We start from the raw sequence: 27,967 nt of genomic DNA, 5'->3' as shown, positions 1-27,967 counted from the left end.
AGCTCTTTGTCCTCTCTCCTTCCAAAGAAATGATTTAATATTTAGACAGGAAAATGTGTGTATGTGTGGGGGGAAGGGGTTGTGCATATATATTTATATATTAAAAAAGATATTCTCGACATAACTATTCCGGTGTCTCTCCTTTTATAAAAAACAATATAACTGGGCCTTGGCTCAAGTTAATTAGCACTCAGTGCTGGCCTCCATCCAGCTATAATTTTCAACTTGCCAATCATTCCAAACTCACTGAAATGGAATCAATCTATGCCATGGAGCAGCGTCCTCAAGATGTCTATTGTCTCTATATTCCAGGTCTCTCAAATCCCTTCAGGGAAAATCCAGAACAGCTGCAACTGCTTGGATTTACAACAGGAGTTTGCTAGTTATTCACAACTGATTGGATGATCTAGCCATCTTCAAACAACCTATCTATTAAATCCACTGTACACTGTATTCTACTTATCATTGGCAAAGGTTGGCCAGATGTAAATATTTTGCATTCAAATAAATTAAATACACATATATTCTTTATTTCTTACCATGTGGCAGATATTATCGTAGGGTCCAGTAGTGACTAAGACAGGTATTGAAACCAGACAATTGCCTAAGATTTCAATAATGAGTTCTTGTCTATTTAAGATTCTGGTATTAAGGTTGACCTCTTAGCTATGTCTTATTCTTGAGCTCTTATTATGGGTTCTAAGGATAGCAGTGAGTTAGAATGAATTAGAGTCACTGCCTATTGGTATCACTAGCCTGATGAAGTAGGAAAAGATGATAGTTGGGTGAAGTGGGGAAAGGCAGGTAGAAGCAGCAGCATGGAAAAAGTCTGCAGAATGAAATAGCATGGTATTTGATGGAAATCCTAAGCAGGTCCAGCTTTTAGCTCAAGGGGTAAAGGGAGGGCACAAAGGCAGAGCCTTCTACGCCATGCTAAGGCACTTCCATGAATTTTGGTAACCATGACAAAACTTTAAGCAGGTGTGTGGCATGTTCAGATTTGTATTTTATATAATTCATCCTATTCATTTCCTTCCGAGTATTAGGTTGGACCATCTGATGCTGCTGTTTTGTAGGTCAAAAATGATAAAATGTTGTTTATCTCATAAGGGTCAAATGAATACTTAAGAGTTTAAAATTATTTTTTAAATTGTATGTTTATTTGTTAAACGTCTATCACTACAACTAAATTGTAGACTCTGGTGCCAGAATGCCTGAGTCCATATGTTAGCCCTACTGGTTGTATGACTCTGGATGAGTTACTTAACCTCACAGTACCTTAGTTTCTTATCTCTAAAATAGAACAATGCCTCAAAGATTATCGTGAAGACTAAATGAGTCAATGCACATCAATGTTCGTAACAGTGTCTGGTATCTAGTAAGTGCTATTTAAGCAGTAGCTATTATTACTTTTCTTATTATCAGTTTTATTGCAGTCATCATCATCATCATCATTATTGTCCCAGTGCCTGAGTTATGGGTGAAGGAAGGAGAAAGTCATACTCATGACAGAGCTAGGAATGGAAGCAACACCTTTCCATCAGACTGCACAATTTTGGGCCTTTGCAATACTATTCTCTTAGCTAAAATTCAATAACTAATCCTGAAAGGATATTTTTTCAACCCTTTAAACCTGATTCTGAATCCTACAAAATATCTATAGTAGATGAAACTAAACTACACACTTTTTAAAACCAGGGCCTTTTATAAAGCATTGACATATAACAAGAAAAGAAGTATTTATATGAGAATGTTCTTAGCTTCTCTCCATTTCTGATTCCACAAAATGTGACACAGAATCAAGAGGAAATAGTGAGAAAGACAAGAGGCTTAGGCTGGGGCTTTGGAGGAGTGTTTGTATATATATACATGTGTGTGTGTGTTTGTGTGTGTGTAGGGGGGATTTGAAGAAATTAATGCAGAAAAGTTAGGGTTTTGAAAGGAAAAGACAGATGTGAAAAAGAAGATTTTAAGAATTGCTGTGGTCTATGTATCCTCATTTTGTGGTTAGAGAAAATCAAGCACAGAATTATTTTGAAATTTCTTTTGGTTGCTGAACTGGATTTCTTTGATTGCAATGCCACTCTTAAACTGGATCACCTGAGTGATGGCTTCATAGTATTACAATTGTGTTAAAAATTATCTTCTCTTAAAGGACTTTTTAAGGTCAATTTAACTTCTGTCAAAAATGATTTCCATGTTCAGTTCTACTACCATACAAGGGAATAAGACATACATGAAAGAATCACCATTCCATCTTGGATTATTTATTTATTACCCAGTCCTTACTTCTGTAAAACCTATTAGCACACATTCTCCAAGAATACCAGCTAAAAGCACATGATTATTTGGAAACCAACTCCTTAAGAGAAATTTTGAGCCAAGGGACGTGAAAAACCAGCTCAAGCATATAGTGGATTATAAAGCTGAACTCTTTAACCAAGTATTATTTGTTAGTGATTCCTAACAAATATCTCCAGGCTTGCTTTCAAATTAAGATTTTCAGTTTCTTACCGTGACAGTGGTGCCCATGTCATGTCAAAAGAGGACACTGCTTTGGCTGGAGGTTTTGGAGGTCATTGAGGACACAAGCAACCACGCTGTCAATCACCCAGAACAATGAGGAAAAGGAAGGAGGAGATGACAGCAACATCAAGATGGTCACCATTTTTTGAAGTCTCTTAGGACCTCCTGGAGACAGGCTAGTATAAATAAAAGAATGCTGGCCTGGGAATTGGCAGACATTAATTCTACTTCTTCTCTGCCAAAAATTTACTCTGTGATGGTGGGGTGCAGTTTCCTCATCTCCCAAATGAAGGTTAAGAAAATCTCTTAAAGCTAGTTCAATATTCTATGTTTTTATGACACTAATTAACAAATATAATTTGCCTTACATATAACTTTTCCCTAAGCAAGACAAACAGCTCTCTACTTTTCTTCAACACCCAATGGCACATTCTCTCACTACCTTACCCAGTCGGTATTCTTGATTTTCATTGGGTACTCATCAGATCAAAAAGATTTCCAGCCATTAACAGGTGCAAAGTCTCTTGATGGCATTCACCTGCATGCATATATCTCCCTTATCCTTCCCATAGTACAATTTCTTGGAAAAGAACTTGTCTAGCCTAGAACAGCGAAATCTATAAAATGTGTGCTTGCCATTTATCTTCAAATACCTCATAACTGAAATAATTATTTTAATGTTCATTCATTAGCTTTTTCATAATATTTATATTCTTGCCAATAGTAATAAGTAATAATAAAAGCTCCCACTGAGAATTAATGTAGTAGATACTATCCTAAGACTCTAAGTTTATTCTCTCAATTAAACTGTCATATATATAAACTATACCATTATTGGGCCTATTTTTTAACCGAGAAGTTAGGATTTAGAGGATGATTATGAGTACTGAATCATTATACAGATATTCCTTTTTTACTTTCTGGTAAAAAAAAAGACATAGGGAAATACCTGAAGTCTCTGAACTGTAATTCAGCTGCCTTGTTCTCTGATAATGATTGTATAGCCTTTATCTTGTGCTCTTGTGATTGTGAAAACCTTGTGACTGACTCTCACCTGTACCATTTTATCCAGTTTTTCAACTATAGAGTCTTAAGATCACTAAAGACAGCACAGCCCCTGATGTTTATTATTGAAGGGCTTGAGTGAGTCCAGAACTAACCCACCCCAATTCCAAAGCTATCTTGATAAACAAAGCTAGATCTAACCAAAATGGGCCCATCTGCATGCACAGTAGCTTAAACTTTAAACAATCATTAACAGGTACCTTATTATGACATTAAAATTCATGCCCATCATCATATTAAGGCTGCCATTTTCTTATATACATTCTGTGACTGAGCATGTAATCAATCTGTGCATGCTCATTAATTAGGTAACCTCTAATTACATCATCTAGAGTCACTGTGCTAATTTTCCCAAAACTATCATATTTTGATACTATAAAACTATCAGAATTACTGCAGTTCAGAGAGACAAATTTTTAGACCACTAGGCCATCTGATTTCCTGCTTTGCACCTAGCAATAAACTCTTTCTGTCTTTGAAACCTTAGTGTCTCAAGAATTGGTCATTTGAGCACATCGGACAGAGAACCCACCACTTTTGATCAGTGTCAATTTGGCGACCCAGGTTCCTAAGAAGTCCACTACCTGAAGTCCTGGAGCCCTGGCAGGACAGGTAAACAGGTAATCGAGCCTCTTGTGGTTGCTAGATTCCTTCTAGTCTAGAGACTCAGTAACTAGGTTTTTCTCTATTCTGCCAGCACTCCAGACCTTCAGTGTCTTAAAAAGCTTCAAAGGGAGAAACTGTTCCAAGTCTGGACATCTGACTGGGTGAGTGGGTCATCAAGGTGAAAGTGGACCTGGAGGTTTGAGTCCCCTGGACTTGGCTTTGAGCTTTACACCTTTCTGTTTTTTGGGTACCATTCTACATGAGGTTTAAGGCCCTGACCAGAGTTTGTCTACTGAGTATACTCCTAAAAAAAAAAATAAGTAATCCAACAATTAATTGGTATTTAATGAAATTAAGTGTATGTTGCCTGTTTGTTAACTGCTGTGTTACTTAAGTACAGTAAGTGTTTAAAGCCTGTTAATTGTTAATCAGTGTATTCAGTTTAGTTTTATTAATTGGTGTGTTATTTAAATATATAGTGTTGTGTCTGTTTAAACTCATTAATTGGTATGTTACTGCACTTGTATTGTTCAAGCGCTCCTAATTGGTTACTGATTGCAGGAGTTCTTTAAAAATGGGAAATTCTAATTCTAATAGCATTCCTGAATATGGTCCTTTGCATTATATTTTGAAAAACTGTAAAGATTTTAGTTACCAGCCTATGAGAAAAACAACAATAAAAAATAGCTTATTTCCGTAAAAAGTCTAGCCTCAGTATGATTTAGAATCAGGAAAGAAATGGCCTGAAAATGGATCTATACAAAAGGACGCTGTATTAAAGTTAGAGTTATTCTGCAGAAGAGAGCAGAAATGGAATGAGATTATGTATATTCAATTCTTTATTTGTCCCTCTCAAAAGTATTTCTGTGTTTCTGTTTCTTGTGTGACTTTCTATTTGCTTGTCCAAGGGACATTTTCAAAGCTCAGAAAGTAATAGCAAATTAACAAAAAAATTCTTAAAGAGCTCTATTTGACTTGCTTAAAGATAAATAAGTGTGTGTGTGTGTGACATACACACACACATATTAGTAATATTGGAGTTGGGGCAGGGGGGAACCCTCTAGGCACCAGGGTTCAAAACCTTAGTTTTTATAATTACTGCAAACAAACCCGGACATTGGGAAAAAAACACCCTCTGAATTTCTCTAAGGCAGCAGAGAGCTGCAAAACAGGCAAAGACACAGTTTTAGACAAAACAATTAAAAGAAGGGCCTAGGAACTCTCACCAACACTAAGGCCACTTTAGGGGCCTTAAATCCACTGCCCTCATTTAAAACTTTTAAAACCAAGTTCAACAGATTAGTCCTCATTCTTTCTGTCTCACTTATCCCTGCCTTCAGGACCTAAGCAGCTAAGGCAGCTATAGGGGAGGGGTTGGGTGCAGAAAGATGGGGGTGAGGGTGGTGTGGGCTTGGTTCAGAACTCTTTCCACTGGGCCTGGAGATTAGAAACCTATAGGCACAGAAGAAATGTTGCAGAATAGGCCATGTTTGTTCTGAAAGATTCCCCAATTAAAATTATTTTTCCCAATAATAACTTTACAACAGTAACCACAGTAAACAAATCATTATTAAAATATAAATAACCTTGGGATGGGGTAATTGAATAAGGTATAATTGCCGAATTTCAGTAAGTAAAAGTATTGTCCTTGAGAGCCGTGGAAAACTTTTCCTGGATTTATGTTTGGGACAAATTAAACAATTGTACTATTTTTCCAGAGCTTGATAGTCAATATGCTTTTGAGGTTGTTTGTAATTTTAGGATATTATGAAGACAAAGAGATTTTTTTAAACCTCCAGTAGAAGGAATAAAAAAAGCAGATACAGCTGCAGAAATGCACTGACAAAGTCTGGTCCTATTGTTTGACTTTTTGAGTCAAACAAATGCAATTTTGTTCTACTTGGGTGTGTTCTCCCTGAATTTATACAGGTTTACTGATAGAATGGGCTAGCATTATATCTATTAGATTTTTATTACAGGAAAAAATGTAAGTTTATGTTTAATGAAATTAAGTTATTTTGATAAACTCTATTTTAAAAATAATTATTTTTTGAAAGATGTTTAAAGACAGTATCAAAGATCTTTTTGGTAACTTAAAGTATGTGAGTATGTAAAATATACCAGATGTGCTCTGTTAGAGAAAAGTGTGGCATTTTATCCTTGAGAATGTATAGAACAAAGTCTGAGCAAATATGAAAAGCTGTAGAAGGCTTGTGAAAGTGAATTTTGTTTGTTGTTGTAAAAAGTTTGTGAAGTTAGGACTAGGGCAAATCAGGCCAAAGGGTTAAGGACAATACTAACTGCATTTTAAAACTTAAATCCCCTTTACAAAACCCAATCCATTACCGGTATTTTGCATTCTGGCAGCTTTAGCAAACTCTTAACACCCCAATATAAGTCAACTGTCAAATTTTTTATTTTTGCAAATGGCTACATTTAGAAAATGCTTATAAGAAAATTAGGACCTAGAATGTCAGCTCTTACAACATATTTATTCCTGAGTTTTAACTGTTATTTCTAAACTCTGACGTGCTTCGCTCTTTGTGTATAACCTGATAGTTCCCTGGAACTTTGAGTATCTGTGTGACACCTGAGACTCAGAGTTCGAGTTCTTCAGCTCTGAAAGTCAGCATTACTCCATACAGCAACCATTAAAGAAGATGAAAAAGAGGTCAAACTTTGATTAGAGATGTGAATGATGCTGATCTGTTTAAGACTAAGATAAATTAGAATACAGGGTAAAAGATGATACTGTCTGTATTTTAAGACTTTAACTTCTCTGTGAGACCAAAGGAAAAGATGTTTATTTTGTCCAAAATTTAAATTTTCTGTGGCATGCCATATAATTTAACCTGTCTGGTCAATTTTTTTAAACAACCTAATTCAGCTTTGTTTGACATGGAACCTAGAATAGGGAATAAAATCTTGATATTCTGTACAGGTTAATGTAATACCCTGATGCCTTTCAGAGTATTTGGGGCAGAAATGAAAAAGTATTTGCAAAGTCCCTTGAGGGTTGGAGAAAATGCAGAACTATTAAACTTCCTCATCTGGGGAATTCCTGTTATTCTCTTAAGCAATAGGGGCTCCCGATTTAATAAGCCAAGTCCTCAACCTTGAAGGTTGTCCTTATGAGGCTTATTCCTGTAATGGCAAATCTAAGTCTACTTTAATTAATGTTGGAGAACCTCTTTTGTTGCTCAGATGTGGTCTCTCTCTCTAAGCCAAACACTGCAAATAGATTCATTACCTTCCCCACTATGTGGGACATGACTTCCAGGGGTGTAAGTCTCCCTGGCAACATGGGAAATGACTCCCAGGGATGGGCCTCACTCTAGCATCATGGGACTGATTGACCAAAAGGGGGAAAAGAAATAAAACACAATAAAGTTTCAATGGCTAAAAGATTTCGAAAGAGTCAAGAGGTCATTCTGGAGGTTACTTTTAAGCAAGTTTCAGCCAGATATTGCAAATTGCCACAGTAAACCAAGCCCCAACCAACAATATTCCTGAAAACCCTATGGAATACCCTGGACTCTATATAAGACTCTATAAAAGTTTTACGTATTAAGTTTCTTTTTCAGAGACTTAATGCTTCCATTGTTCCTATGCCAGATAAGCCCTGAAAGCCAGAAGTACTGGTCTCTCTGAGAACAGCTAGTTTCATTCCTCTATCCTATAATGCTGACACCCCTTTCAGCATGAAGACGTTAGAGCAGTCATCACCAAGACATCCCTCAAGATTGAGAGAATTATAAAATGAGAGAGAAAATTCATAACCAAGTAGTTAGGATTTAGGGGATGATTATGATTACTGAATCATTATATACATATTCCTTTTTTACTTTTTGGTATATTAGAGTAGACAGAGGAAAATATCTGAAATCTTTGAACTGTAATCCAGCTGCCTTGATCTCTGATAATGATTGTACAGCCTTTATCTTGTGCTCTTGTGATTGTAAAAACCTTGTGACTAACGCTCACTTGTACCCATCTTATCCAGTTTTTCAACTTTAGAGTCTTAAGATCACTAAAGACAGTCCCTGATGTTTATTACTGAAGGGCCTTGAGTCACCCCAGAACTAAACCACACCAAGTCCAAAGTTATCTTGATAAACAAAGATGGCTCTAACCCAAACAGGCCTATCTGACATGCACAGTAGCTTAAATTTTAAACAATAAGTGACCTGTACCTTCTTATAACACTAAAAATCATGCCCATCATCATATTGAAGCCACCATTTTCTTACATACATTCTGTGACTGAACATGTAACCAGTCTCTGCATGCTCAATAATTAGATCACCTCTAATTACATCACCTAGAGCCAAGGTGCTCATTATCCCATAACCTGCCCATCTTTGGATACTATAAAACTATCAGAATTACCGCAGTTTGGAGAGACAGATTTTTAGGCCAATAGACCATCTGTTCTCCTGCTTCACACCTAGCAATAAATTTCTTTCTCTTTTTGAAACCTTGGTATCTCAGGAATTGTTCATTTGAGTGCATCAGGCAGAGAACCCACTGCTTTTGATCAGCATCAATTTTACAGAAGAAACTGAGGATCAGAACACATTTTTAACTTGTTCAAAGCCAAATAGTTTGCAATTGGCAGAGATTTTATATGAGCCAAATTTTTCTGTGTTTTTAAACATTTGACCATAGTTCAGTGTCCACAGTTTTCTGAAAAGTAATATATGTAGAGTGTTATTTTCACAAATATAAAATAAGTGGTGTGATATCTTGGAAATAACAGAATCTAGAGAACAGGGTCCTGGGTCTCTTCCCATGTTGTCTTGACAGCTGGAGATGTCATCTTGAGCAAAATACTCATCCTTCCCTAGGCCTCAATTTCCTCTTGTAGAATGACGGGTTTAGAGCAGATAATCTCTAAGGTCTCTTCTGGCTCTAAAGACGAATGATTTGTTTATGAAAGGCATTGTTTCTATAATAAGGATAAATACTCAAAGAATTCTGAGAATTCAGAATGGAAGTTACCATCCTCTCTTTGAGCATTAAATAGATATCTTCTAGTCATCCTTCAGGTCTTAACTTTAAGGGTACTACCATAGTTGAGCCTTCCCTTGAGTCCCTTCTTCATACCATGTTTTTTTTTAAAAAAAACCATTTCATAGCACAAATTACACTTTATAATTATAAATTGATTTGTGTGTCTAGATTATAAGTCCCAAGAAGGTAGGGACCATATCTGTCTGCTCACTGTTGAATACCTCACTGGCTCCCAGCATAGGCTTTGACCCAAAGAAGGTGTTCCATGACATTTGTTGACTAAATGAATTGTGAAAGGTGCTCACAACTCTTTAGAACTTAATTATTAAATTTTCAGTACTTAGTTATTTAGAGCAAATATTCTTTTCTGCCTTTGAGAAAGAAAAGAGCCTGAAAATGACTCTCTCATGCCACAAGGAGGAGATAATTTATCTATTTTCTCTTGGCTCCTAGTGTACCAGAGAAACCGATGATGGTAGCTGTCTATGGCAACGACACAGTCATGGCGTGCATGTTGGAGTTCCAATGCCACTGGCCCTACCCCCATAGGAACAGATACTGAAAACAACATGGACATCTACATTGCTGGAGCTATACCTAATTTAAATCTTATGTGCAAGGAAGAGTTAAGCTGAGACATACTAATTTAAAAGAAGGGATAAATAAACTATTCCTCTTGTAAACATTTGGTCTTCTTGGCTAGACCCAGCAGCAAGAGGTCCTCCTGCCCTTTCACTGATGCTCTAATGACAGGCCACCCAAGCTCACATATGCTATGTACGCTGTGCCTCTCAGCCTGGAAAGTACTATTGGTAGAAGCCAGAGCTACTTGGGCAACTGGGGGCAGTGGGTTTGTAAACTCCCCCTTCTGTCTTGCCACAAGGTTTCCCCTGGGATGCAGGATTACAGAAGCAGTGGAGCAGTGGGGGCTGCAGCTCAGTGTGGCTGAGGCTACTAGGCAGCCACACGGCTGTGGCTTATTGGCAGGGAGCAGCCCAGCCTAGGACCAGACATGCTGACTACAGCATCAAGCAAAGAAAATGAGAGCTTTTGCCTGTGTTTGGTGGGCTAAATTGGGAGGGATAAGGGAGGAGGTATTGGGGAGAGTGCCAAGCTGGGCTGTTGATGAGAGTGTGGGAAGACTCAAGGGGAGGGGAAACAAGAGAAGGCACTTTGCCAACTCAGAGGCAGTTGGGCTGATTTTTTCCCCCTTTTCTGCTTAAGTGAGAAAGCTTGGGTGGGGTGGGAGAAGGTCCAGGAAAGGATTTGTTGGCCAGCTGGGATCAGGGCCAAGTGAAGGAAGTAAAAGAGAGGCAAGGGAGATGAGGGGCAACAAGAATAAAAGAGTAAAAGAATAACACAAGAAGAAATGTCCCATGAGGAAGTATGTCAGGTAGCTAGGGGAGAACTGCATTTCCACGTTGCAGAGCACGCTTATTTGCCAAATGTCAGAATAAAAGAATGTTCACATGAAACAAATAATAAAATACCACACGATGCGGTGTAAAGTAAACCTACTGCTTCTAAATTTTCTTGCTGGGTATTAATATCCATGGGAATAGATTATTTTCCCAAAACAGCAAATCATAGAAGAACTTTAAGCTACAAAAAAACAAAAAACAAAAAACAAAAAACATGTTGCTTTTGAGATAAAAAAACAGAACAAACAAAATGCTACCCAACACAAAAAAAGCCACTACTAGTTCTAAATATTAGATATTCCCTAAAATATAACGTAGAGTTGAAGAATTCTTAATTTCTTGTCTTTCTGATAAAATGTAAAAATATAAAGGTCCCTGTCTTGGTCTGCTAATGCTGCAGAATGCAAAACACCAGAGATGGATAGGCTTTTATAAAATGGGGGTTTATTTCACTACACAATTACAGTCTTAAGGCCACAAAGCATCCAAGGTAACACATCAGCAATCGGGTACCCTCACCGGAGGATGGCCAGTGGCATCCGGAAAACCTCTGTTAGCTAGGAAGGCAGCTGGCATCTGCTCCAAAGCTCCGGCCTCAAAACGGCTTTCTCCCAGGATGTTCCTCTCTAGCAAGCTTGCTCCTCTTCAAAACATCACTCCCAGCTGCACTCTCTTTCCTCCCCACCCCCCCCAGTCAGCTCATTTATATAGCCCCACCGATCAAGGCCCACCCCGAATGGGTGGGGCCACGCCTCCATGGGAACATCTCATCAGAATCATTGCCCACAGCTGGGTGGGGCACATTCCAAGCAAATCCAACCATCACCAAAACGCCTGCCCCACACAAGACCACAAAGATAATGGCATTTGGGGGACACAATACACTCAAACCGGCACAGTCCCTTTGTAGGAACTCGCAGAGGACAGAAAAATACAATTATCTTTTCTGAAGTGATGGCAATTTTAGAACTTTTTGATGCCCCTTTGTGGAGGCTCAAAAAAGAACTAAAGATCAGTGAATGTTGCACTTTTTGTGATAACTTCACAAGGGTGGCCTGGGTTCTGGAAGCCCACTGGTTTCAATTTCTGAACAGAGATTGAGGTACATTTTGTCTTGAGGAAATGCCTAGAAGACAGATTTGGCTACTCTGTTAGATTGATTATAAAAAAAATCCCAAATTTTCCCTCTCCCAGTTTTGAATCTAGGCTTCAAAAGGCCTTGCAAGCTTCCATACTTCCTCTTGGATAGCGTCCACCACCATGTGAATAATCCCAGGCAAGCTTGATGGAGATGAGAGCCCACACAGCAGACAGACCATTGTCCCAGACAAAGCCATTTTAGGTCAGACTACAGGTAACTGACCTTCAGGTATGTAAGAGAGCCTAGCTGAGATAGCAGGACAGCCTACTCAACTCACAGCTGATTGCAAATGAATGAGTCAGAACATCTGTGTCTAAAAAAACTACCCAGCTGACCCATAGACTCAAGAACAATAATAAATATTTGTTGCTTTAAGCCATTGAGTATTGGGGTCATTTGTTACACAGCAACAGATAACTGATACAGCTACACACAACTGGAGACTCACCTGTGCATTCATATTGTAGTCCTTTCCCATAATACCCCTTTTCACAGATGCACTCATATTGGCCTGTGTGTGTCCCACATTTGCAGCTTGCCATTCTGTCACAGCAGTCTTTGCCGGCTTCACAAAGATGTGAGCAATGGGACATATCCTCTTGAATAAAACTCCCAGAAGGCAGATCTACCAATAAGATATGACAGAGGGTAGTAAAAAACACAAATTAGCAGTAGAATGTTACATTCTCTAATCACTAAAATTTAAGTGAAAGCTGCAGAAAATATATTTTCATATTCGTCTAATTCCCAACTGCTCCCCGCCCCCACACAAATACAAATGTGTGCTATTTGTAATACCACCACCTGGGAATTGGTTTCAGCCAGTTAAATCATTCTAGTCTGGGACCTCATCTTAAGTTCTCAAGGCCATGCAGGGTCAGGTCAAAATTAAGTACTTTAGCAAGGAATCTCCAGATGCAGCAGGAAGTAACACAGTCGGTTCTACAGGTCATTCCCTGGCTTCCACACCAGCATTGTTCTGCTGCCTCAGTATGAAGTCAGTGAGTAGTTGCCAGATTCCCAGAAGCCTTGTTCAAATTAGAAATAAATCCACAGTCCTGAATGCTGCACAACGGTACTGATTGTGAGCCACTGACTTTTAAGAATAAACAAGACCACTTCCATAATTATTTGATTAGACTTAAATAACAGCACCAGATAAATCAAACAACAGAATGAGGATACAGTTTGCCTCTTAATTCTCAATAAATTACCATGCGTTATGTAAACAGAGACCATTCTGACTACTTGAGCCAAGCTCAGAAGTGAGGCAGGCCACACAGGCAAAGCCATTCAGAAAGTGACTTAACAGGACAGGATCAGGTTGAACATAACTGACTTAGAATGGATGGCCCAGAATCAGGCAAACAATGAGTTGATTTACCCTGTCCAAGGAGTTCAAATATCCTAGCCTAAATTCCAGTGCTAGGTCCATGGTGCTAGGCCCAGGCATAGTGATGGGCTTCTAGTAGGAACTCAAGGGGGTCTCAGCAAGACACATGGGCTGCAGTTGAATACATGGGAAGGAGATTAGTGATGACCACAATTGTGACACATCTGTCCCTATGCATTAAGACTCTGAACAACATAGGAAGACTCCAGCCCCAAGGGAAAGAGACCAGTAAATCAGGCACCCGATTACAGCTCCATCCAATAGACTCTGGTGGGGGTGAAAGTTATCCAATGTGGGTACCTAGGATTCAGCTCTGAAGCACTGGCTCACTGGTTTATTTGTTAGTAGAGCAAGTTAGGGAACACTAAAACCTAGGGCTGGGGCACCACCATTCAGGTCTGGGAGAGGGATAAGTGGACTTGTTACATATGGGAAAAGCTATTATTCCACAACCCATGTCTATTGAGAATGGCCAGAAACATGGACAGTCTTGAAAATAAAAGTGGATCCACCCAAATTGAAAGTTACTCTGGAGAATACAGAGGCAGGGAGAATGAGGCTTGTTTCCTTTGACCGCAATATGTTTTTCCAGTAAAGACAGGTTCTCTCTTTAGCAAATCTGGAAATTTGACCAAAGTATTACACATTCTAGATAATAATTTACTGTAAAAGAGGTGGTGCCTTCCAAAACCCTGCTGAGTTACAGTAACCAAAACCCTTTCCTCGAAGGCTCTATGCCACCCAGTTTCTGCTTCAACTCTCTTCAGAGCAGCAGACTCCAATCCTATAAGAGAAAAGGATGGGAGGCCTAGGAAGTAGTCCTCTAGAACACACCTAATAACACCCATAACTTCGTAATCCCATCCAGTAAAACCCATACTCCCCAACCACAACCACCCTCTCTTCCCACGTAACATATCACTTTCCTGTAAAACATGAAGAATGGAAGGAAGCCATAGTTACTGAACTTCTACCATGTGCTAGAGACTATACATGGTGCAGTTTAGGTATCATTTTATTTAATCCTGGTACATATTATATTCTCCATTTTAAAAGCAGCCAAAACTGAAGCTCATTGATGTTAGATAAATTGCCAAAGGTAATAATCATAGTGAACAGTTACTGAGGACTTACTGTAATAACCCCCAGTACTGCTCTAATCATTTTATATGTATTAATCCATTTAATCCTTCTAACAACTCTATTCTGATTTCCATGCTATTAACAAGAAATCTAAGGAATCAAAAGTTAAGTAATTTGTCCAGTGTCACTCAGCTAGTAGATGTCAAAACAGGGATTCAAATCCAGGCATTCTGGCTTTAAGCCCTGACTCTTAAAAACCAGCCTTCAATAAGTTGCAGTCCCAGATGTTCTTTACTCCCAAAACTCATGTTCATGCTGCTTCTAAGCCCCATCCTAAATCCCTGCCCACTTCACTAAAATCCGAACCTCAGCTAAGTTTGCCAGCATCGTCCCCCAGAGAGCTAAAACCTTTTCGTTGTATCCACAGCTACTTTTTGAGACCCTGTTCTAATTCTTCTCTTGGAATGACTGTAGGGCTTAACTGCTTATTATGAACATCACAAATTGCTTGGAAACTCGTGCTGCCACGGTTTACCTATCAAACTGGATCTTGCACACGGATACCTGCAAGGAACAAGGCTAATTTATCACATGCCTTTCCTCTGAAGCTAACTCTCCCAATCTTTCTTCTCCTGGGTCCTGAAAATGCGTGCTCATATCATGACACATAGTTTATCTAACTTAAATGACACACTAAACACCCTTATGAATCATCTACAAAGAACTCTAATAAATTGAGTTTCTACTTTTCTTCCCTTTTGTCACCTTTGCTCTGGAGATTATATGTAAACATATTTATCTTCAAATTATCAACTTGAGAAGTATGTATTAAATATCTATTGTCCCTATATCTTCACATTCATTTCTGGAAACATTCTGGTGAGATTTGCTATGCATATCTCTAAATGTTTATTTAATCTGTGCAAATAACTGTAAATGAGATCTAAGTCAAGGCTTTCCACTCCCTGTGTGGCCTTGAAACACACCTCAGTTCATTCCATAGAGCCTAATAGTTCTAGGTAGGAGCATATGGATATTTAGTGTAAACATATCACAGCTGTTAAAAACAAACACTCCTGTGGCAAAGTCAGAATGTCATTTCTATTTATGAAGTTTAGCACATCTCATTAAACACAAAGGATACACGGGCATCATGCTCATAGAAGACCTTGGGAGGGTTTGGTTTCACTCACCATGGATTTCAAGCAGTTAAGAGACAAATAAACCACATTTAAAGGCAGACTTGTTATGCCATTAGCTTTCCATTACCTTCATGCAATGCCCGGCGAGCTAAAGCCTCAAATTCTTCAAAACTGTGGAGCAGGTAGCAGTGCTCCTCCTTTGGGTTGGAAGCCATGTCATTCAGTTCTCTAATGTTTCCTTGCCATATGCCGAAAGTGAAGATCTCCACTCCAAAATCTCTCAGTGAGGTTGCAATTGGCCTGGGATCTCCCCCATTGGAATATCCATCCGTAATGAGAAATATAACTTTGGTGGAGTTTTCTCTAGAATTACGAAGAATTTGCTGTAATGAAATAGGGAAAGTTAGTGTGCATTTCTGTTGTGTTGGCCTCTTATATGCTCCCCCTCTTCTCTTTTATCAGCTAATATTTGTGAAGACCATCAGCATTTCACAGGAGTGAATGGAAACTCTGATGAGGGAGAATAAGACAGAACTAGACACAGATTAGAGCCCACAATGGTCTTCTCACATTTAGTCCTCAAGTTGCTCAACAGAATCACAATAAACTCAAAGGCATTTAAAATGTTTTATTAATGCTATGGAGCTTGCTAATGAAGGGTAACAAAGGTAAATAGAACGAATTTTTTTATTAATAATATCACTTATTGGTAAACTATTCTTTGTTGATTCTCAGGCTCTCAAAATATGAACCAAATCTGAGTGCTATATATCTATTTCCAAATAAATATATACATATAAATGTGTGTATACATATATGTATCTAATAAAATATATATCTACAGGTACACACACACACACACACCCCACCCCATAATCATGCACAAAAGCCTAGCTAGGAGAAAATTTAACAAAGTATGTGTTTTTCAGAGTTAATGATGGCTAACCAGCTTACATATTTATTTTCCCACTGCTCATCCAAAATCGTAGAATTGATTCAATACTTCATCTTTTTTGGACCACCCACTGTTAGCACAAAATCAGCTGTTTTTGGTGGTGTCCCATGTTTATGGGAAAATACTGATTCACTAAATCCAACACTTGGGCTTTATTATTTTAGGACAAGTAAATTATTTTTTACAATGTTGAGCACTATCCCTTCTCCACAGATAAAAGAAAAAATGAAACCTTTAAAAAAGGCATTCTGTTTATTACCACTGATGTTTTATATAGTTAAACAGTAAAGGCACAAGAAACCCAGTGGTGAATCTGGCATTGTAATTCAATTTGCTGTTGTGACTTTTCATTAGAAATCAGTAGGAAAGGTAAGGAAGTGCCAGGGTATAATTTCTGACAAATCCGTAGAAGGAATTAAATGCATATCAGGCAATAATTCAAGAGACAATACATGTTTTTCAGAAGGCAGACAGGAAGAGTGACAATTGTATCCTATGTTTTGTTAAAGTTAAAAAGAAATATTATGGTAAAACAATAAATTTTTCTCAATTCACTCAAGGGGACAAGAATCGATTATAAGATCCAGATTCTCTGATTATAAGATTTGTTCACTTCTATAGAAGGAATTCTCCTTTAGTATATAATGAATGGATATTGATTATAATCCAAGAATTCTCTACCTAAATTTTTGTGTCTGTGAGCTAAAGCTAAAGTTGCTAAATTCAAATTTAAAGAAAATTAAGTTAAAAATGGCACAGAAGAATATCTGGAAAGCCAGCAGTTTAAGAAGAGGTATTCAAACACTCTATGCTCATGCCTTCTTGGAAAACAAGGGAAACAATCAAAGGGAAAAAAACAGCGCAGATGGGACCATCCTGGAGACAGGCAGAGAGGCAGATGGGTGTGGTCAGGTGACAGCTGACATTAACAGAGGTGTTCCCCAAATACACCAAGTCTCAAAATTCTTGGCTCTTAAAATTCAAAAAGCTGCATTCTTTTTCTTGTATTACTTATTACATCTTTTGTTTGTTTTTTAATGCAATTTTATTGATATATATTCACATGCCATATAATCTATCAAAGTATACAATGGCTCACAGTATCATCATACAGTTGTGCATTCACTGCCACATCAATTTTAGAACACTTTCATTACTCCAAAATAAAGAAAAAAATAAAAACAAAAAGAACACCCCAAACATCCCATATCCCTTATCCTCCCTATTATTTATGTATTTTTTGTCTTTATTTTATTACTTATCTGCCCATACACTGAGTAAAGGGAGTGTCAGTCACCAGGTTTTCACTAACCCATGGTCACATGATAAAAGCTATATAGTTAAACAATTATCATCAAGAATCAAGTCTACTGGATTACATTTCAACAGATTCAGGTATTTCCTTCTAGCTATTCTAATACACTAGAAACTAAAAAGGGATATCTTTATAATGCATAAGAATAACCTCCAGAATGGCCTCTCAACTCTGTTTGACATCTTTTAGCCACTGAAACTTTATTTTGTTTCATTTCTTTCCCCCCTTTCGGTCAACAAGGCTTTCTTAATCCCACAATGCTGGGGCCAGGCTCATCCCTGGAAGTCATGTCCCATGTTGCCAGGGAGACTCACACCCCTGGGAGTCATATCCCACCTGGGGGTGGGGGTGGTTAGTGAGTTTACCTGCAGAGTTGGCTTAGAGAGAGAAGCCACATCTGAGCAACAAAAGGATTCTCTGAGGGTGACTCTTAGGCTTAGCTTCTCCTTTGCAGGAAAAAGTTTCATGAGGGCAAGTGCCAAGATCAAGGGCTTGACTTATTAAATTGGGAATCCCTAATGCTTGCAAGGATATCAGAAATTCCCCAAGTGAGGAAGTTTAATATTTCCACATTTTCCTCCAGGCCCTCAAAGGGATTTTGCAAATACTTTTTTTATTTTCTGACCCAAATACTCTGGGGCATATTGGGATATTGTATTAACCTGTATATAATAACAAGCCCTATTCTAGGTTCCATGTAATTATGTTGTTTAAATAAACTGACCATACAGGTTAAATTAGAAAGTGTGAAAAACTGTGCTCTTGATGAATGACACGAAGGTTTGGGAAGAATACTTAAGTGTGGGATTTTTTTCCACTCCAGATGAGTCAAGAACCTCCGAGGAGAGGAAGGAGGGAGAGAGTTGGAGAACAGGAGATTTAGGTGTTGTGGTGAGGTTCTGCACTTTGTAACAATCCCATCCCTACCTCCACCCCACCCCCAAATCAGTCACAGAAGAAGAGACAATTGACAACCCTTTAGGTAGAGGGATCCATGGGTTCTCTTTCCATTTGGAAATCTGGGATGGTGGAAAGTCCCACAAATGTGACCTTGGCTATAATTACACAGGACAAGGGAGTAAAGCTGTGTGGGGTGCTAAGGGAGAGAAGAGCTGAAGGATCCCAAGTCTTCTGTGTTCCTAAAGAGGCTTAAGAGAGAGAGTCGGTGGCCTGAAGGAGTCTTGCAGTATTGAGTGTGGCAGTGAATGACACCACGGGCCGTGTGAGCCAAAGGCCAGATGGGGATGCATCTCTCTGGTGATCCTGATACAAAGAAGTCCTGGAAGCCCCAGGAAATAGTTGCATGAAGCACAATGACAGATGACGAGCAGTCCTGCGGTGACCAAGGTTAATGATGAGATATCTCAGAGCCTGGCAGCGGAGGACATGCTGGAGCAGAGCGGTGGGCACCCCTCCCTCGCTGCAGCTTTGCGGAAGCCCCCAAGCTTAGATCCAGCCCCGGGGAGGATCCTGAATGCGACTGAGTTTTAAAAAGTGAAGTGCCTGAAAATCTTCTGATTTCGAATATGCATGGAAATACCTCAGTGGAGTTTTCTGTCTTCAGGTGGATCAGGGGCTTCAAAATAGAAATTAAATTTAGTGTTTGGTATAACCCAGTAGGTTTGATTCTTGATGATGATCCTAAAAACTAGATAGCTTTTATTGTGTGACCATGTGATTGTGAAAACCTTGTGACTGACACTCCCTTTACCCAGTGTATGGGCAGATGAGTAATAAAATAAAGACAAAAATATATATAAATAATAGGGGATGATAAAGGGTATGGGATGTTTTGGGTATTCTTTTTTCTTTTTCTTTATTTTGGAGTAATGAAAATGTTCTAAAATTGTGGCGAAGAACGCACAACTGTATGATGATACTGTGAGCCACTGTTTATGTACTTTGGATGGATTACATGGCCTATGAATATATCTCAATAAAATTGCATTAAAAAAAGAAGAAGAGGTTGAGAGTGGGAGTGGAGGGAGATTAAGAAGGAAAGTTGAGTGGACTAAAAAAAAGTTAGTGTTTGGAAAATAAAGAAGTTACTTTTTTAAAAAGAATGTTAAATTGGCAGAAAGTGAAATATTTTCTTTTACATATACAGTTTCTCTGTCCTGTAGAACCATGTGATGTCTTGGATAGTAAGCAGAAAATCCCCCTTTCAAACCCTGCCTTCCCTACCCTATATAAAGGCAGAGGCAAGTGCTGGAGATGAAGGCCAGGGGTGGGAGAGATGGAGGACACTTTACCTAAATCCCTTTTACACTATAGCTCAAAAATGTTCAGAGATGCAGGCCCAGTTGCTTCAATGGCAAGAATAGACAGTCTCAAACAGAAAGCCTGGTTGTCTTTCCAAATGCAACCTCCATAATGGCAGGCAGGTTTGTCTATTGATTCACTGCTATAATCTCGAGTCTGGAATAGTGCTTGGCAAATAGTACAGACACAATAAATATTTGCATCTAAGGTCACAGCAATTCTTTCAGTTGCTCAGGCCAAAAATCTTGTGTTATCCTTGATTTCCTGTCTTTTGCTGTATCTTGCTTTAGAATGTTTCCCCACCCCAAGCCTATTAAAATAGTCTCTCATATTTCCCACTGATGTTTTAATTCATTTTTAAAAATCCATGTAGGTTTTTTAATCTTACCTTTATTTTTATTCAACTGCATAAGTGATGTTCTCTAAATCATTTATTGATTGATCTGTTCTTTTCCTAGCTGAAGTCTTTCTATTCTGTTTCAGTGATCTACTTGCCTATTCTTGGCCAACACTTAGTTACATTGTTCTGGCTAATAGAGCTTTACAGTATTTTTTTTAATATTTGACTAGGAAAGTCAACCAACTTTTTCCTCTCTTTAAAAATGTTTGGGACTAACATTGCATATTTCTTTTTCAGTTGAGGTTGAGAGTTTCAATTAATTAAATTTTACTCTCTAGCCATTTGACTTAACAATCCACTTTCTAGGAATCTATCCCAAAGATACATTGGTGGAAAAAAGACATAGAAAAAAGGAGAAGCCCCAGTAGAAATGACCAACCCCTAGGGCCCCACTGTAGTCTCCAAATATGATGTCCCACTAAAAAGAATCTTTGAAGAAATGGTTAATGTCAGGTTGAGGGCAGGAAATGTATAACAGGAGCTTGGAACATCCCATCATAACAGACAGCAAAGAAGCTGTTAAAGACTACTCAGAGCAAGTCAAAGAGAAACAGAAACACCCCAGAAAGGCTCCTTCTGGCAGTCTGAATATCAATGATAATAATAATTTGGATGGACTGAAATGTATCAAATATGTGTGTGTGTATTTTAATTTTCAATTAATAAACACTCCAGTAGAAAAGTCCTCTCAATAAAAATAATAATTGGAATGGATTGAAATAGATCAAATATTATATACATATATGTCTATACATGTGTGTATAGATATGTATACACACATATATCATTCAGTACCACCTCTGGGGAGAGGTCCATTTATTATTGATGGCATCAAGGGAGATATTATTTTCATTTGTCTTAAATCGTACGTTTCAGTATTCTAAGGATAACTCCTAGTTCTAGCACTTCAAGATGTGGCAAGTTGTGTCAGCACCAGCCTTGCTCTTCACCATGTGATGAAGTCTTTCTGAGTCTTTTCACTCTGAAATCATAATCTAACCTCTACAGACATTTCTCTGTGCTTCTGGTCATTTTGGTTACTCTGATTTCTATAAGGTCATGTAGCCCAAAGCAAGCACTAAAAAGGTGAGAATTTTGATGGAAAGGAGGAGAGGAGAGAAAGTAAACTGTCTTCTTAAAATTTCTTGATAGGGTCTGCTACAGCACATGTGCTCATAAATGGCTATTCAGTGCATGAATTAAAGAATGAGTGGATAAACTCTAGGATTCTCTGGAGAGAGTTTCTTGAGTGAGTCAGTCTTCAGTGAGCAGTACGTGTGTTTGTGTGTGTGCACACTGCACTTTGTGTAATTTTGCACAAAAAAGTTAAAGTTTTCTTTCTGTCCTTTATTGTCCTTCTGAACCAAATGCTATGCGGTGATAATAGCCTTAGCTAATAACATTCCTTAGCATCCAGGTTGGGATTTGGTTCCAACTGCTTTCCACACTGATCTTTGTACGCAAAATACTTTAAACTCTGATTCTATTTTTCTTTTCTCCTTGTGTAGAACTTGTGAGTATTTACAGGAACTATTATATCTGTTGGCAAGACAATATATTAAGCTTAAAATAGCAATAAGAATAGTAGGACTAATAAGCAGTCCAAGCAAAAAATTACACAAGATCTGGACTTGGAATGGAGTTTCAAGATAGAGCAGGGGTGGATGATTTACTGAAAATAACTTATTGCATTCCGCAACACTCCCCCCCCCCAAATCTTTGTGCTTCATTGTACTTGAATGAGGACATGATTCAATAAAAACATTTTGCATCCCATAGATCTTAGAAGTAAAGAGATCCGTGGTAATGTTTATGGAATGTGGTTAAGACACAGCACTTGATTCTCTTTTTAGTGTTACTGAAATAGTTTACATCATTCACTACCCTTTCTGAGACATTTAAGAAATAGAACTTTTTGGTCCAGAATATTGAATGAGGCAAATGTCTTGCTGCCAAAGAAAAACGAATGTGGACTTCGTATGGCAAAAGGTTATCACCATCTGTATTGTATCAAGCCTCTGATTAGCTTGTATAAATATCTGGCAGGGAAGTAAGCTCCCCTTGTCCAGCGATAGTCATTAGAATGATAAAAATGCAAGATTGTGTAACTGTTCTAACACCCGAGATCCATCAGCATTACACAAGACTCCCCCCACCCCACCAAAGTCAGGCCACAAGGGGATTGTTTTGAAAAATGGTCTTGAATGAAAAAGAGAGGTCACAATGAAGCTGACATAGGGGCAATATTTGCTCTTTGGCTCTATTAAACTACTTGTAGATATACTACCAACTGCCATACATCCTCAACTGCAATGACCCAATCTGATTAGCCTTGACTGAGAATGCTAATTTGAGAAGCTAAGAAGTCATATTTCAAAGAATTTGGTTCTGTGAAATGATACCCACTCCGACCATATCAGAGCTACTGCCCTCCAAGGAACAGAAAATCAGTAAATTGCATCAGTGTTTCAACTTGTTTTCCACATATATTGTCTTCCTTCTTTGTTAGGAAACATTAAGCAAAGACAAGGCACCAAAATCACTTCTAATACTTTCCCCATATTTCAAATACCAAAATGTTACCAAGTTTTATCTGTTATTTAGTTAATAGCTTAAACATGAGCACGCTGGTATTCTTCGGTTCAAGGAAGTTTTATTTTGCTGGAATTCATATATTCTATTTTTTCCTCCTCATTTTTATCTCATCCTATTTTCTTCTGAATTTAGTGGGAATGTCTCAAGCTTTTCTTCCATATCCCTGTTTTGGTTTTGGGCTCTTCTACTTCTAATTAAGAATGAATCCCGACATTGCCTTTTGTTTTCCTTACAGTATTTCTTTATCTTACATAGTGCTAGGCTTTATTCCTTTCGGCTCCTCAGTCAGCTTTGTTTTCATTTCAATCTACTGTTTATCCCCTCATTTTCTCATCTCCATTTCACTGGGCCAATGTTTTGTTTACTGAGTCTAAATGCAAATAACAAATGCTTTCTAGGATTTTGGTCTGTTTTTTCATAGTGAATGCTTATCCTTTATTCCTTGCATTCTGCCTCCATTTTATTTAGCAGAAAATTTTCAAAGGATCCAGAAAGAGGTGGTTTTCTTTCTCCTTTTTCACTCATGCATGAATAAACAGGTATATCCAGTCCTAGTGTGGGCAATACACAATAAACACTGAGTAAAATGAATGGCAGAACATGTGACTGCAAATTTGCTATCTATTCTTATTATTAAAATAAACAGCTACCTAGCCAAGTGATCCGTGAAGAGGGTTAAAAATAAGCCACATCCCATGTCTGTTTGAAAACACAGGGTCTTGATCAACACTGTCCAATAGAATTGTCTGCAATGATGGGCAAGTACTCTGCGCTGTTCAATACAGTAGCCACAGGTTGCTACTGAGCTCTTGAAATGAGGCTGTTGCAACTGAGGAACTGCAGTCTATTTAACTTAATTAATTGTAATTTAAGTAGCTAGATGTGGCTAGTGCCTACAATACTGGACAGTGCAGGTCCAGGTAGATATTGTATGAAAAAACATAAAAAGTTTATAGCAGGTTTATGAACATATTCTGTAAATCCAAGAAATGCAAAATCAACTTGAAGATTTAGAAGAACACATAATTTAATACTGAAATGAGAAGAAAATAAGCACAATGGAATGGGGCTTGCATCACTAGAATTTAGAAAGTCATAGCCGTTAAGAAAACAAGAGCTAAAAGTCAGAAAAAGAGAAGAGGGTGAGATGAAAACAGAGATGTGCAGGAGGAGAGGGATTTGGTAAGAAAATAAAGCAAAGAAACTCAAAATGCGTAAAAAAATGTAGACTTAGGAAACTACACTGGTAGTAGTAAGATAAAATGTCAGTGATTCAAGTTGCTGAAGTTGAGTAAAAATTTCATTGCGGAAAGCTGCTGACAACTTTCACTTATGAACACAGATGCAAAATTCCAAATAAATCCCATTAAACTGAATTCAAATAACATTCAAAGAATCTTTCCCTTTATAAAATAAAGCTTATTTCTATAATGCAAAACTATAGATTGAAATTAGTGAATCTTTTTTCTCTAATACAACATATCCATTGTCCCAATTTAGAGGAAGAATAATACAATATGCTAAAAAGGCATTCCACAAACTTAATCTCTGCTTGTTTTTTTTTTAATTCAGTTTTATTGAGATATGTTCACATACCATACAATCATCCATGGTGTACAATCAACTGTTCACAGTACCATCATATAGTTGTGCATTCATCACCCCAATCTATTTTTTGAACATTTTCCTTACGCCAGAAAAAGTAAAAATAATAAAAAATAAAAGTAAAAAAGAACACCCAAAACACCCCCTACCCTATTTTTCATTTAGTTTTTTGTCCCCATTTTTCTACTCATCCATCCAGATACTGAATAAAGTGAGTTCAATCCACAAGGTTTTCACAATCACACTGTCACTCTTTGAAATCTACATTGTTATACAATCATCTTCAAGAGTCAAGGCTACTGGGTTCGAGTCTGGTCATTTCAGGTATTTACTTCTAGCTATTCCAATACATTAAAACCTAAAAAGTGTTATCTATATAGTGCATAAGAATGTCCACCAGAGTGACCTCTCAACTCCATTTGAAATCTCTCAGCCACTGAAGCTTTATTTCGTTTCATTTCACATCCCCCTTTTGGTCAAGAAGATGTCCTCAATCTCACGATGCCAGATCCAGATTCATCCCTGGGAGTTATATCCTGCATTGCCAGGGAGATTTACACTCCTGGGGGTCAGGTCCCACATGGGGGGAGGGCAGCAAGATCACCCGCCAAGGTGGCTTAGTTAGAGACAGAAGGCCACATCTGAGAAACAAAGAGGCACTCAGAGGGAGACTCTTAGGCACAATTATAAAAAAGTTTAGCCTCTCCTTTCTGCTTGTTTTTTAATGAATAAAAAAATTTAGAAATAAAAAGATATCTCATTCATATGATCGATTCTCTGTCTCAAAGCAACAATGGACATCATTCCCAACTGTGAAAAACTAGCAGATTTCCCAATTAGGTAAAAACAAATGGGTGATCTTCAGTATTTTCACTATTATTTAAAATCATTTTGAAAGTCTAGCCAGGGCAACAAGATACAAAACTGTAATGTCATGCACTTCTTAATGCTTCTGCTCCTTATCAAAGATTCAAATTAGAAAGCAAAGAATAAAGTAGAAAAATATATGCATCACACTTATCAAACAAAGTATTAAGGTCTTTAAAATACAGAGAACTCTTGCAGACTGCTAAGGGAAAGAAAGAAAAAAAAAAAAAAGAAAACAAAAACCAGAAATGTAAATGAGTATTTTGACCGAAAGAAACAAAGACCAAAAAAAATCCTGTTTGTCAGAAAATGAGAAAAATGTTCAACTTCACTAATAGCCAAAATAATGAAAGCTAAAAAATAATTTTTTTCCACTTCTCAAATGGCCAAAGATTTTTAAAAATGTCTAACATTGTAAACTATGTAGGGAAACATGTATTTCTGTTGGTAGTATAACCAGATTGGTAATATCTGGTGTACAAAATGATCAAAAGCTTTAAAAATTTCCCAGAATTTGAACTTAAATTCTACATCTAAGAATATCTTCAGGAAATAACCAGGATTAAAAAATGTTAAAAATAAAAAAGTGTATCCCAGAATAATTATAATATAAAAAATCAGTAACTATAAAATTCCAACCATAGGGTACTGGTTAAGTAAATTATAGCACAGTAATGAAATAACATTTTGATGATATTATAGAGAAATATTTAGTTTCAAACATAGGTAGCCAAATCTCCAAATTCTGAGATGCTGATCCCTTTGTGTGTAACTTTATCAGTCTCTGGAACTTTGGCTATCTGTTTGACACCTGAAACTCAGAGCTAGAGCTCGGCAGATATGAATGTCAGTATTAGCACATAATGCAACTGTTTAAAAAGTTGAAAAAGAGTCCAGACCTCAAATAGAGACACGAATGAAGGAGATCTGGTTAGGACTAGGACAAATTAGGCCAAAGTGTAAAGGACAATATTGACTGTGTTTTAAAACTTCAACTTCCATGTGAGACCAAGGGAAGAGACGTTTATTTGGTGCAGGATCTATATTTTCTAAACAATTTTTGTAGTCAGTTTTTTCAAACACCATAATTACATGGAACTTTGAATAGGATGTGAGATCTGGTAGAGGTTAGTGTGAAATAGCGACACATCCCAAAGTAATTTGGGCAGAGAATAAAAATATATAAGCAGAACCCCCCCAAGGAGCCGGGGGAAAATGCGAAGTGTTGGGCTTCCTCACCTGGATTGTCGCTGATGTTCTCACAAACATTGAGGACTGACAGTTTGGTATGCCAAGCCCTCTATCTTGGGGCTTGCCTTTATGAAGCTCGTTATGGTGAAGGAGAGGCTAAACCTGCTTATAATTGCACCTAAGAGTCTCCCCCTGAGTACTTCTTTGTTGCTCAGATGTGACCCTCTCTCTCTAGCTAAGCCAACTCGGCAGGTGAACTCGCTGCCCTCCCCCCGACATGGGATCTGACTCCCAGGGGTGTAAATCTCCCTGACAACACAGAATATGACTCCCAGGGATGAATCTGGACCCAACATTGTGGGATTGAGAACATCTTCTTGAACAAAAGGGGGATATGAAATGAAACAAAATAAAGTTTCAGTGGCTGAGAGATTTCAAATGGAGTCAAGAGGTCACTCTGGTGGACCTTCTTACATACTATATAGATAACCCTTTTTAGGTTTTAGTGTATTGGAATAGCTAGAAGCAAATACCTGAAACTACCAAACTCCAACCCAGTAGCCTTGACTCTTGAAGACAATTGTATAACAATGTATCTTACAAGGGGTGACAGTGTGATTGCAGAAACCTTGTGGATCACACTCCCTTCATCCAGTGTATGGATAGATGAGTAGAAAAATGGGGACAAAAGCTAAATGAAAAACGGGGTGAGATTGGGGGGGGGGTATTGATGTGAGTGTTCTTTTTTACTTTTATTTTTTATTCTTATTTTTATTCTTTCAGGGATAAGGAAAATGTTCAAAAATTGATTGGGGTGATGAATGCACAACTATATGATGGTACTGGGAACACTTGATTGTACACCATGGATGACTGTATGGTATGTAATGTATCTCAATAAAACTGAATTTAAAAAAAGTAGTTAGCCACATAGGATGACATTATTGGATTAGACTCTTAAACTCCAAGTTTGAAGTTCCAGTGGTCCAGTGGACACCTCTCCCTAAATGCTCCATTGTTTTCTCAAACTGAACATATCCTCTCCATACACAAATAAGGAATCCCTCCTCCTGCTTACAAGATATATCAAATATAGTTCCATAAACCACTGCATCTTCCAAACCTGAAAAAAATCCACTTTCTGTCCTGACATGAGGGTTGTCTTTCTGAAATACTGACCCAATCATATTTTAAAACCTCCAATAATTTTCCCTCTGTCTATGAAATAAAATGGAAACATCTCTATGTGTCCTTTCACTATCTAGTCCTAAATAATAGTTCCAGCCTCATCCCTTTCCATGATCCCTGCCTTCTGTCTAATTCTCCAACTCACCTCTTGCTCAATGTTCTATATACAGTATCCTATTTGGAGGATTTGGAACATACC

The 27,967-nt window shown here is 37.9% G+C and overlaps 1 protein-coding gene across 1 annotated transcript in view; it reads right to left on the bottom strand.

Annotated features, from left to right (window-relative positions):
• Positions 1 to 27,967, bottom strand: part of SVEP1 (sushi, von Willebrand factor type A, EGF and pentraxin domain containing 1) — a 195,409-nt gene that overhangs the window by 142,318 nt on the left and 25,124 nt on the right. Inside the window, 2 exon segments of the mRNA XM_037797566.1 lie at positions 12,221 to 12,397; positions 15,518 to 15,773. Coding sequence (XP_037653494.1) covers positions 12,221 to 12,397; positions 15,518 to 15,773 — 433 coding nt within the window.

Source organism: Choloepus didactylus, chromosome 10 (genome assembly GCF_015220235.1).
Source record: "Choloepus didactylus isolate mChoDid1 chromosome 10, mChoDid1.pri, whole genome shotgun sequence".
In the NCBI taxonomy this organism is placed as follows: Eukaryota; Metazoa; Chordata; class Mammalia; order Pilosa; family Megalonychidae; genus Choloepus; species Choloepus didactylus.
This window is presented reverse-complemented; position numbering and strand designations above follow the sequence as displayed.